Here is an 11,967-nt window from a genome sequence, read left to right on the forward strand (position 1 = left end):
GCCACGTGAATGAGCTCGCGTCGGGCGGGAAACGAGCTGAGCGAGCACTCGAACCAAACCGCTCAGAACGTTCGAAGCTCAAAGCGTCGTCAGTCGTCTCAAGGCGATCGCCACGCTGGTCATCACGCGGCCTCAGCTCACGAAAACAGAGGGAGCAGTAAGACGAACTCCACGCGGTAAACTCGACCGTGTGCTTGGTGTCGCGACGGCAGGCAGCTGAGGTGCGATGATGAACTCTGCAGCTCACCTGCTGGTTTCCAATCAGCTTCCTGTTCAGGCTCAGCTGAACCACACGTCAGAGCTGAGTCACATTCACCCCACAGGCCACACAGACAGCAAGCACCACAGGTGTACTTCAGCTTTATTGTTCTGAGAAAATCAATCAATAAGTAAAAAATAAATTACTTCCTTGATTTTATTTTTCCAACACCTCCTGGTCAGAGGGGAATCTCAAACGCTGTGGCCCGTCTTTACAAGATGTTTGGAAAACGCTGTGCTTGAATTAACTGACGTTTGCTCTGACAGGTGAGTGAATGAGGAAATAACTTCCCTTTACATAACTGATCTCCAGCAACGAAAGAAATCAAGTTCAAATGGACCGAGCTGCTGCGTTTCTGTTCTCAAATCAGTCTCTGCCAAGACCCCCACAGTTCAGTCCCGGAACAGACGGCTTCCACTTTGACTTACATTAACCGAATGAGAAAAGTTACAAACAAAAGAGACAAAACACAGAGTGGAAACCAGCTGTCCGTCTTAAAAATGAAAATTATTTTTCAATCTTCAGCCGTCCCTCGACAACACGGCCAGCAGCTTCTGCCAGTTACAACGAGATCCAGAAACCTGGCAGCTAAACCCACAGACATTCACTCAGAAAAATCTGTTGTTTGTTTTCCTCAGCCTCCTCACAGACAGAGCAACATCAGTTTGAGCTTAACACTGTTAGCCATAGTCTCTATACGCCACAGTAAAATGTGTCTATGGCTCTATGAGGTTAAACAAAAACATACATCACATCGTAAATAAACAAAAACATGCAAAACTTTACATAAATTACTGTTTTCAGTTCTCAGGCTGGCTGCAGCAAACGAGAGGAGGGCGCGTTCAGATCCAGCAGTTACTGCAGAACAGGAGCCTCGTTAGCCAACGCGACGCGGCTAACGTCAGCTGACAGTGTGTGACCTGTCAGACGCAAACGTGTGAGGGATGATGTCTGACCGGGTATTCATTATCAGGAGTTAATGGACAACACAGAGGCAGTGATTTAGTTTTCAGTCAAATTTAAAGAGTTTTGTCAAGTTTTTCACAAGCCAAAGCTCCTGTCGGCTCGCTCTGAAGCAGAGCTGAACAGTGAAAGGGATGTGAGGCGACCGCTGACAGCCACAGAGGAAGTTCAGAGCGGCAGTGCAGGCTGGTGCAGCTGGTGTTACAGTCGCCACCCTGTGGTGAGGATGAGGCACTGCAGCACTTCACTCAGCGCTGATATTCAGACGGTTGTCACTTATTTCTGATGCCGGTGCATTCGTTCAGAACAGAACAGACACTTTGACTGAAACCACTGCACAGGTGTCCATCATCAGGAATTAATGGACACCTGAGCCAATCAGAATCCGGTATTCACACAGCTCGTGGTACAAAACATTAGAAAGTACTTAACGTAATGTGTAGAATTTGTGTTCAGATGAAGGTATAAATCTTTTCTTCGTTCAAATGAAGTTGTTGTTTAATTATGGGATGGATCACAGGTGTTATGTGATGTCTGGTCTGCAGCCGCTGCTGTAGATGAACATCTCGAGTCAGGCAGGAACACCGGACTTGTGCACCAACCTGATCACAAAGTATTTATTGATGGTGCATGAAATTAAAACCTTCTCATGTATTTATGCCTCACGATGTCAGCTGAGAACTCTGCAGTCATAAAACTGAACGTAAATGCAACATAAAGAGTGGCCATGTTGGCTGTTAGTTTGCTGTGTGTTTCTGTGTGTTGTAGTGTACTCTGAAATTTCTTTCACAATAATTGACATTATTAGGAGGCACTTAACCAACCAGGCAAATAACAAACAGCACAACTGAAACGTGAAAACACGACCGGCGACTTTCCTCCAGTCAGTTTGTCGACAAACCGTCTGAGAAACTTGATCACATAAACAGTTGAAGTGTTGACAGAGTAAAACTGTGAAATATAAACCCCAGTTAAACTCTGCCTTTGTTTTTAAAGGATCGTCTCCACGGAAACAAAAACAACAAAAACAACAAAAACAAATGAGTCAACATGAACCTGTTTTCTTGTTAATTCAATAGCATAGATGAGTTAAAATAGTCCAAACCTGACACCCCCACCCCGTCCCCTCTACGATGTCCATAAGAAACCCTCTACATCAGGCACTTGTTGATTTGTCCGTAACAGCTCCAAACCGCCCAATCACAAACAGCGAGAAACAGCCCTTCGTCCTCCGATCACCTCCTCTCAATCAGTGAGACCAGACAGCGTCTTCTCTCCTCTCTTTAGTCTCCTCTTTGGCCCGACGCTCTGCTCCTCCTCCTTCAGGCTGCGGGCGCTGCGGTGGACGCCGGGGGGCCACAAGTCGATGTCGTCCAGGGCGAGCGCAGGGTCGTCAGGGGCCACAGGCCGAGGGGCCGGGTAGTTGGGCTGGTAGTAGCGGTAGGGATCGTCCTCCTCTACTTCACCGTAGTTCTGGAACACGTTTGCCGGCAGTTGGACTGGGGGGATAGCGCCGCCGTCAGTGACATCCTCACCCTCTGCGTTGCCAACCAACCAGGCAGCGAGCCAAGCCAGTACGCCAGTCAGACAGGCACACGGTCAGTGAGAGCCCAAAACAAAGATGGCCGACCCCCGCCACCGCAGGAAGCAAGGATTTGGATTGGGTTTTGATTGAGTTAGCGAGACAGTAAAGAGGGGGCAGGAGAAGAAGCAGAGGAACAAGGGTTACCAAGGGTTACTAAAAGGCTACCAAAGGTTACAAACTGAATGCAGAGCGAGAGGGAAAAGTTAAGTTTCATGAAAGAAATTCTGTCTCTTAGTTTGCTTAGGAGGTTTGTTATGGATTAATTCACATTCAACCTGTCACAATTTAATTAATATAAAAGTTTTCAAGTGGTATTTTTTAAATGAAACGTGCAAAAATTGTATTTGAAAGCTGTCATGCAGATGAACTTTTAGGACCTCGAAGGAGTTTTCTCGTGTTACAGGAGTTGATATTAAGCTGGTGAAAAAGACGCAGCGGATGATCGTAATCTAGAAGAAGTGAGGAGAGGACGATCGTGTCGGTGTGAGGTCTGATGCTTCCTCACGTCCTCTCTGCTCCCTCCGCTGTCACGGACGACTGTCCAATCCCTCAGGGGGACACGACAAACGAGGACAGAGGAGCGCAGAGCGAGGAAACAAAATGACTGAATTATAAATCAGTCATGAAATACTGAAACACTAGAAGTCGCCTGACTCTGCTGACCGTGGAGCTAACGGTTTCTCATTTGGAAACTTCTGCTCGTCCGTCCTCACGTGTCTTCCTCACATGACTTCTCTTTGAAGGTGTTTGGGTTCTTTAAGAAAACAAAACTTTTAGTGTGAAAAGGAAGCACAAATTCTTTCTCAAGAGCCACCACAGGCCTGAAGCTGAGGGAGGGACGGTTTGACTGTTCAAGGACTGAGAAAACTGGCCTGATCTGTGTCATCAGCTATAAACAAAAGAACAACTTGTTATGCGTTTGAAGTTCTAAACGTGGGTCTGTTCCTCCCCTGCAGACCACTGTTTAAGACGAAGCCGAGCGCTGTGCTCTGAGTGGTCGAACACGGTCAGCTGACAGCACGTCCATCACACTCCTTGGCAGCAGCTAAAGCTACCAACCCCTGCTGCTGTCTTTTTGTGGACGAGGCTCAGTGGTCACCAAAGTACTGCGCTGAGGGTCGTGAGGAGGAAACAGGCGTGAAACGAGGCGAGGACAGACAGGCAGACAGACAGAGAAGGACAGACACAAAGACAAAGACAGAGGACCGATTACAACATGCAGACGGCAGCAGGCTGTGAGCTGAGCAGCCACCTTCGCCCTGCACACGACCATCATGCGTTTGACAGGTGAAGATGAATCATGCAGGGTTTCCTGTTGTTCATTCATTCTGTGTGCATACTGACAGAGCTGGTTTGTGTATGTGAACTCTTCCTGGAGTTCTGCTGCACCAAGCGTAAACCTGAAAATAATTTCCCACGTGTTTCTTCTCGTGACAGACTGAGGAAACACAGGCCACGCGTGACCGACTGAACCCACACTCGTAACGCCGAGCGACCGAACAGAAAACTGTCGCTCGTTAAACGTTAAGATGCAGAATTCGGTCGTATCATTGGCTGATGCGTGCAGACGCTGCAGGAAGCTTAAAGGGTCAGTTCGTCCAATTCACAGAAGTTTACTGCGAGCGCTGTTGTGGATGTAAGATACTCTTTCATCCTGATAAATGTTTACGCATTAGTCTTTTGATTTGGCTGACGTGACCCTTTAATATGTTTAATGTGTTCATTCATACCAGCTTGTTGTTTGGTTGTTTACATTCATGCTCCACCAAAAACAAACTCAGAGTACTAAAGCTCAATCACAATGCAGCATTTTGAGCTCCTCGTGCGTTTCACACTCCCAGACTGATGGAGCCAAGCAGAAGTCCTGACAGCGAGTGTGTTTCAAGGTGTTTCCTGCACCCTCAAACACACTCTGAGTGTTAACTGACATGCAGCCCGTTTAACTCGGTGGCAGCTTTTCAACGTGAAAAGGAGCCGAGTGAGTTCAACATTTCACTTGACGAGCTTCAGTCCTGAAGACACTCAGCGCTGAACGGCTTTCACGCTCGCTCACACCCTTCACTCTGTCCACGCATTAACACTAAGACACCTGAGCAGTTAAGGCGGGTCAGAGCGCCGGAGAGCAGAGACTTCACAGACGATTAATGTCGCCGCCAGTTCAGTCAAACAAGCTGTTTTAGCCCGGCGATGTGTTTAAAGACCTGACTTACCTCCGACATTGTAGCCCACGCAGGAGTTCTGGTCACAGTAGCCGGGAGGCCCAGCAGAGCCGACAGGTCCAGGGACCCCAGGCCGACCAGGTGGTCCAGGATTTCCAGGTCGCCCAGAGGAACCCGGGCTGCCAGGTCTACCCTGCCCCGGGGCACCTGGGATGGGAGGAGGAGGAGTTTGTAAAAATAAAAGATCAGGAAGACCAGGTGGAGAACTTGACTGAGAGAAGGTGTGGTAGGTTTAGTGAGGTTTAATTTACCAGGGGGTCCCGGAGGTCCTCTTGGGCCCTGAACTCCAACGCCTGGAGATCCTTTTTCACCCTTTTCTCCTAGTTGACCTGGACACATACACGCACACCACACCTGTTCAAACAGCTCAGGGAGTACGAGGCAGCTCCCTGTGTGTGTGGCTGTGGTGTGGATCAGCCTGACAGTCCAGGTGTGTGTGTGTGTGTGTGTGTGTGTGTGTGTGTGTGTGTGTGTGTGTAGAGAATCTGGCTGTGAATCAGTGTGTGTATTCACCTCTTTCTCCTGGTTGCCCATTCTGTCCGTTCTGTCCTGGGAAACCAGGCCTTCCTGGGGGTCCCTGTTCTCCCTGGGCGCCCTGAGATCCTGGTCTGCCAGGTTCTCCAGGGGGACCGGGCACAGTGCGGATGGAGATCGGTGGACTGGGTGCGTGGTTCAGGATGGAGTTGTAGCGCGCCATGTGGCCTGAAACAGGAAGGGACGAAGTCCACGTTAGCGCTCAGCTGGAGAGAATCTGGACTCTGGAGGATCCTGAGGGAACTTTACCGAAGATGTAACGACACCAACACTCACGTTAGCACTTTAACACACTAACCAGAGCCTGGTACACCTGCAGCAAACCCCCCTCAGGCAGACAGACACACAGACAGGCAGACAGACAGGCAGACAGACACACAGACAGGCAGACAGACAGACAGACAGGCAGACAGACAGGAGCAAAGAGTCTGTGTTTCCACTCACTCTGAATCAGCTGCTCACAGACCTGCCTGGCGATGGCCTGAACTGAGGCTGTCGACTGGAGGTCACCCTGGAGTCACACAGAAAAGATGCTCACACATTCACACCTTCTGCACGGACTTCTGTTGATTTCTCCTTATTTTTTTCTTTTCATTTCAGTTACTGTGTGTCTCTGTGCTGTCACGCCAGCACCGCCACTCTGAGAAGTCATCTTTATTTCAGTCCTGCTGAACTTCCTCTTAGCATCTCTGTGGTTCCTGGGCATCTGGCAGACTAGCTGCCCTCACCGATGCTCATAATGAGCGATGGGCCTCATGCCTTCGGTCTCTGGTTCACGCCTGGCTAAGCGCAGATTTAGATTTGGAGCATCCGGACACAAAGTCTATGATTCGTTTCTCTTAACAGAAAATTAAGAGACGAGAAGCTGAAGAGAATGTTGCTGCCGTGTGTTTGTGACGATGAGCATGACTGTTTCTTAAATCCCTCTTTTTATGCATTGTGTTTGGTTATTTGGCTGCCTGCTGCTGCTGTTGTGACCACAGCGTCCATCAACATCACACACAAAAGCTCAGTCACTTCATTTTGCAGGCTGCCTTTTTTTGTAAAAAAAATATTTTTTAATTTCTCACTCTGAATGTGTTGTAGACTCATAATTTTGCACTTGTCTGCACATTTAAATGTAGAATGTGTACACAGACTCGCCTGTCACACACGGGACCACCTGCAGGCGACACTCAGCCGTTCTTACCAAAGCTAACGGCTGCTGTGCACACAATTGCCTCCAGCTGCTGTTGTCAAACGAGCGTTTATTGGCTTGTTTATTATTTATTAAACATAAATCAACATTTCATGTCTGCTTAATCACACTCACTTTATTTTGTTCCTCATATCTGCTGTGGATCATGTCACTGAATTCAGTGGGAGTTAATGGGGGCCTGATGAGCTGAAAACAACAATCAAAAATCCTGCAGGTGGCGCCACACTGACACTGACCTTCACAGCCTGATAAGCTTCACTCCAAACAGCAGCGCTGGCTAACGCTAACTTCCTCGTGTAAGACAGTTAAATGGACAGTTTCATGGAGGGACTATTTCTCTTCGTGTCACCGTGCAGATGGACACGTGCGTCTGCCTGTGGACGAGGGGCGAGCTAACTAAGCTAACTAAAGTGACAGCCCAGCTGAGGACACCCCGACATTTGATGCATGTTTCCTTCCTTCAGTGTTTGATATGAAAGCAAGTGTTTTGCTCTGGTCACCGTTCTGTAAGAAGTGAATTCATGTTCCACTCTAGCAATTTTGCAGCTTCGTTTATTACGTGCTTCTAACATAAAGGACCACTTACCCGTTCACCTTTCTCGCCTTTGCTCCCAGGAGGACCCTGCAACAGAGAACAGTGAGAAGGATGTGACACTGCAGACACAACCTGCTCACATTTAGGCTGAAGACACAGCGAAAACATGAAGCAAACGATTCTCCAGCCACAGTAACCTTCAGCTGACTTCAGCTGCACGTCCCGCTCTGCTGGTCTGCCTTTTTCTGTCTGGTGTCGTTCATTCAGTGTTTCCTGTTTTACTTTGAAATGCTCACCTCTCCTCTTGTCTCACTTCCTGCCCCTGTCAGTTTCCCACCTGTGTGGTCAGTGTCTCCTGACCATCACAGACCACAGACCACAGGTGTCAGTATGGTCCTGCTTTCCTCAACAAAGAGCCCACGAGATTTTTGACGTTCACTAAGACCAGCTCGTGTCCAGGGTTTTGCGTCCAGTTTTCCAGGACCTTTTGTCCCCCCTGTGCCTTGTCCTGCGCACTGAACCCTGCTGGTCGAGTTCGACCTGTCGCCTCAGACCTGCTCCTCTGAGTGGTGCAGCGGACCCAGTTGGGTTCCAGGCACGAGCTGACGGAGACGTGTTTCGCCTTCATTGGAATCCAAGCGTGTAAAAAACTCGACAGATGGTTAAAACACTCAGCTTTTATCTCGACAAACTTCCCTTCAGCGCTGCATTTGAACCGTTACAAAAACAATCTTTATGCAAGCAGTGCCATTACCACAAACTGAACTGTATTCTCCTCACATTAAGACCTGCAGTTGACAATAGTGTGGTAATTAGTTAAGGAGGGCTCTTTGCAGTCCACCCACGCGTCTGTAATTACATGCTTGACAACATTTTTTCACTGCAACGCAGAGTAATTTGTCAGCAGTTTGTTTCACCTCCCACAGAATCTCATTTCTTTCCTGGCACTGTAGTCGAAATGTGATTTACCGTCTGTGAACATTTCACTTAATCAGGAATAAACGCCAAAACGCACAGCGATCACGTTTTTAAATCAACTCTTACACACCGTCAGCAGAAAGAAGACGCTCTCACGATCTGTATTTAAACACTGTAACACGAGAGTAAAGAGTCCACGTACACACAGCTAACCACATCACGTTTAAAGGAACAGCCCACACAAAACTGAAATTCAGTCATTTTCTCTTCACCTTCACAGTCCACAAAACTCTTCCGAAGCTTCACAAACAAACACACTGTTTGTTTGTGAAGCTTCGGAAGAGTTTTGGAGAGTGTACAGCCTTCTGTCAAACAACTGACGAAGCTGCAGACTTGTTTTAAAACTTAAAAAAAAGATGAACATAAAATGTGTCAGTACAACTTGTCCAGCGCGAGCTGAAATCACTTTATTTACACCCTTTATAAAGCCACAATCTTCACTGCATTTGTTAAGATTTTCAGTTGATTTTTACATTTTAAAACGGGCTTCTTCAGTGTTTGGCTGAGTAGTTGATGACTGAATTTTCATTTTTGGGTGACCTGTTCCTTTAACAGTCGAACCTGTATATTCAAACGTATGCAGACGACACGGTCATGTGTGTTCACGCACATTCAGTCATTGGAGGAAGTGACTGTGGAAGACCACAGGATGCTCTACATGTTCAACATTATGTAATTCAAACACGTGTGCAGTCAGACACATAAAAAGGAAGTAATTTGAACCCTGACGGGGTAGGACAAAGAACAAGGAGGAGGAGGAGGAGGAGGCAGCTCTACTGCATCATCTCCACTCACCGGTGGTCCCAGCTCTCCCTGCTTTCCTGGAGGGCCTGAGTTACCCGGGGCCCCTGGGGCTCCTGGAGTCCCCTGAGGAGACACAGACAGAAACGAGCAGGCAGAATGAGCTTAGTGGCCGGGAAGGAGCTTCACTGCTGCACTGTCAGCACACTGACACACACACATAACGTATGTATTCACAAAGAAATGCAGAAATACGACAACAAAGTCAAACAAAGACAAAAGCTAAACACAGAGGACAGAAGGTGTGAAAACACTGTGGGATGTGACATCTCTAAGGCCTGCTCTGTGATGTACCTTTGGAGGCCTGAACACGTTGTCAGAGAAGGAAAGTCCAGTCTAACTTTCAGGGTAAACTACATAAATGTGTAGGATTTCAGCAGCTTTTTACAGCTTGTGTGTTTTAGTCTTTAAGCACAGCAGCCTTTGATTTGAGCCATACAGTCACATTCACTAACATCCACGATTTATTCAGCACTTCACACAGCAGCAGATGTAAGCTGACAAAGTTCTCATTCAAAGCGGTTTATGCTGTTACTGTATTTTGATTCTTGATGTTTTGGATGCTTGATTACTGGCCTATTGGCCTGTGACGATGGGGACGGAGAGCTGCAGCCTGGCACTAATGTGATTTACAGGACTGTGGTCCAGTCGGACCAGAAGGCAGCCTGCACTTTCTCTTCCATATCAGCTTACAGCACCTTTAGCTGACTACATCACTGCATTGAAAATCAAATCTGTCCAAGAAGTCATGACTAACTCCTACAGGTCCAATTAAAAACCGACCTTCAGGTGTCCAGAAAGACAACCTGAGGCACGACAGCAAACCTGCTTCAGCTGCCAGACACCAACATTTCTCCCAGCCTCCAGATTGAATCATCACTTACGATGGTTCCCAGGGGACCCTGTCTGCCCGGTGGGCCGTCTTTGCCCGGCAGTCCCTGTGGACGAAAGAAGAAGCACATGTTGAAGACTGAAACATCCTCAAAGGGTTCAGGAAGGTTCAACATCACGATGCTCTTTTCTACATGTGACACCAAACTCTGATTTATGATCTCTCTCATTTCAATCCTCATCTCATTTGCTTTGCATATCAAGACATCTAAAACACATTAACATGTTATCTAATTACTACTAGTAGGAGCAGTTGTAGAAGTAAAACGAGTGGGAGCAGCAGAAATACAGTGAGGGGAAGTGGTGGTTAACAGACGTGACAGTGGGAAAAGCCGACGTTGCTACTGCTACCACTGCAGTAGTACACACAAGAGTAGCAGAAGAAGCTGCAGTGTTAGAATGAGGACAGCTCCCAGTGTTGGTATGAGGTGACTCACTCTGGGTCCGGTTGGTCCTTCTCTGCCCGGAGCTCCAGCTCGGCCAGGAACTCCCTGAAACAGCGAGAGAGCAGAGCTCACGCAGGTTAACAAAGCACACCTGTCACAGCGTTCGACTGCAGGACAAACTGATCTCTATCATATCACTTCTTTGTCTTATTTAGTTTTTGTATTTTCAACACTAATACAGACTGACTGAGTCAAATGAAAAGCTCAAAGTTTAGACTGCACACCCAGACGTCACTGGTCTGATCGCAGCTGGCGGTCTGTGCTGCGTTGTGTCCCAGAGAAGCCAAACATCGCAGAAAAGAAAGAGAAAATGTGGCTCCTCTCTTACAAATGTGTTGTACAAAATGCTGTAAGATTGGATCTTGCTGTAGTGTCACAAACTCTGAGAACAGAAATGGATTTGAAGCACAAAAATCAACCTTTTGCAAATGGCACCATTTTTCAAAATCTGACAACTGCTTGCTTCCAAAAGGTCGAATCAGTCGCAGTAATGTAGAGTAGAGCAGCGGTTAATGTGGGAGGAGCTTCTAAAGCAACAGCTTTGTGAAAATGCCCAGCGTTCTGTCACTAACAACGTGAATTCATTTGTATCTCTGACAAAACTCTTTTACATTTACAGTTAATTACACAGCGCAAAGAAGGACTAGTCCCAGCCTAGAACTGATGAAGCCTCTTGGATGAGAGGTGAAACGTCTTCAAAGACAAATAACTAAGTCCAGTTGCATTCGATTGAATTTCCTTGAGACTTCAAGATAGGACCAAACATGCTTGAAGGAAAATTTGAAATATTTTAGATTCACGTTGTGTTTTTTTTTTTTTTTTTTCACCTGTGGTCCTGGTTGTCCAGGGTCTCCTTTCTGTCCTCTCTCTCCTGGAGATCCCTGCAGACAAAAGTTAGACTTATATGCACTAAATAATACGGCTGCACTGGGAGTACAGACAGGGTGATATTGTCTGTGACCTGTAGGATCGTTCTGTGTGTGTGTCCGTCATACCGGGGGTCCAATGATGGAGCGTCCACTGGGCCCCTGTGGTCCTTGGGGTCCCTGAGGTCCTGGTACTCCAGTTTCACCCACTGGACCAGTCGGCCCCTGGACAGAACGAGATGGAGAGAAAGAGATGCAGGAAAAACGTCAAACTGTTAGGCTGGACGAGGAACTTGTTTAAACTATTCCATGTTCATAACAGACTGTCCATTTCTGCTGGGTGTCAGAGTAGGAAGTCTGCATCAAGGTTGTCAGGTCCTGGTCTGTGACTCACAGAGTGCAGCATGGCTGTGCTGTGAAGTGAGGGGCACAGACAAGGTACTCACTGAGTTACAGCCCGCTTCAGAGCTACGAAAAGAGGGTTTGGGCTGTTTTTAAAACTTCTTGGAAGCATTTACACTCTTATCTATTTAGTCCAAGATGCATGAAGCGGTCACGTGTAAATGAAGTGTTATCCCATACAGATGGGACATTGGAGTTTGTGGTGAACCAATTATTTTTCCAGCTTGATCTGTGATCCATGAGAGTTTTGTTTTCTGTTTACTGTTTCTGTTCACATTAATAAAACTGAT

At 47.3% G+C, this 11,967-nt stretch overlaps 1 protein-coding gene across 5 annotated transcripts in view; it reads right to left on the bottom strand.

The window, feature by feature from the left end:
• Positions 1-343: 343 nt before the first annotated feature.
• The window catches only part of LOC124075141 (collagen alpha-1(XIV) chain), a 110,194-nt gene continuing 98,570 nt past the window's right edge, over positions 344-11,967 (bottom strand). For 3 of the 5 annotated variants that reach the window (XM_046418558.1, XM_046418563.1, XM_046418560.1), the window contains 11 exons: positions 11,405-11,500; positions 11,237-11,290; positions 10,401-10,454; positions 9,957-10,010; positions 9,067-9,138; positions 7,345-7,380; positions 6,005-6,071; positions 5,540-5,728; positions 5,278-5,355; positions 5,018-5,173; positions 344-2,760 (listed from right to left, as the gene is read on the bottom strand). In XM_046418558.1, the coding sequence (XP_046274514.1) occupies positions 2,468-2,760; positions 5,018-5,173; positions 5,278-5,355; positions 5,540-5,728; positions 6,005-6,071; positions 7,345-7,380; positions 9,067-9,138; positions 9,957-10,010; positions 10,401-10,454; positions 11,237-11,290; positions 11,405-11,500 (1,149 nt within the window). In that variant the 3' untranslated portion in view covers positions 344-2,467. Of the gene's footprint in view, positions 3,919-5,017; positions 5,174-5,277; positions 5,356-5,539; positions 5,729-6,004; positions 6,072-7,344; positions 7,381-9,066; positions 9,139-9,956; positions 10,011-10,400; positions 10,455-11,236; positions 11,291-11,404; positions 11,501-11,967 lie in introns of all 5 variants that reach the window. The other 2 variants (XM_046418561.1, XM_046418562.1) reach the window with 2 other exon arrangements.

This window comes from Scatophagus argus, chromosome 17 (assembly GCF_020382885.2).
Source record: "Scatophagus argus isolate fScaArg1 chromosome 17, fScaArg1.pri, whole genome shotgun sequence".
Classification (NCBI taxonomy): domain Eukaryota; kingdom Metazoa; phylum Chordata; class Actinopteri; family Scatophagidae; genus Scatophagus; species Scatophagus argus.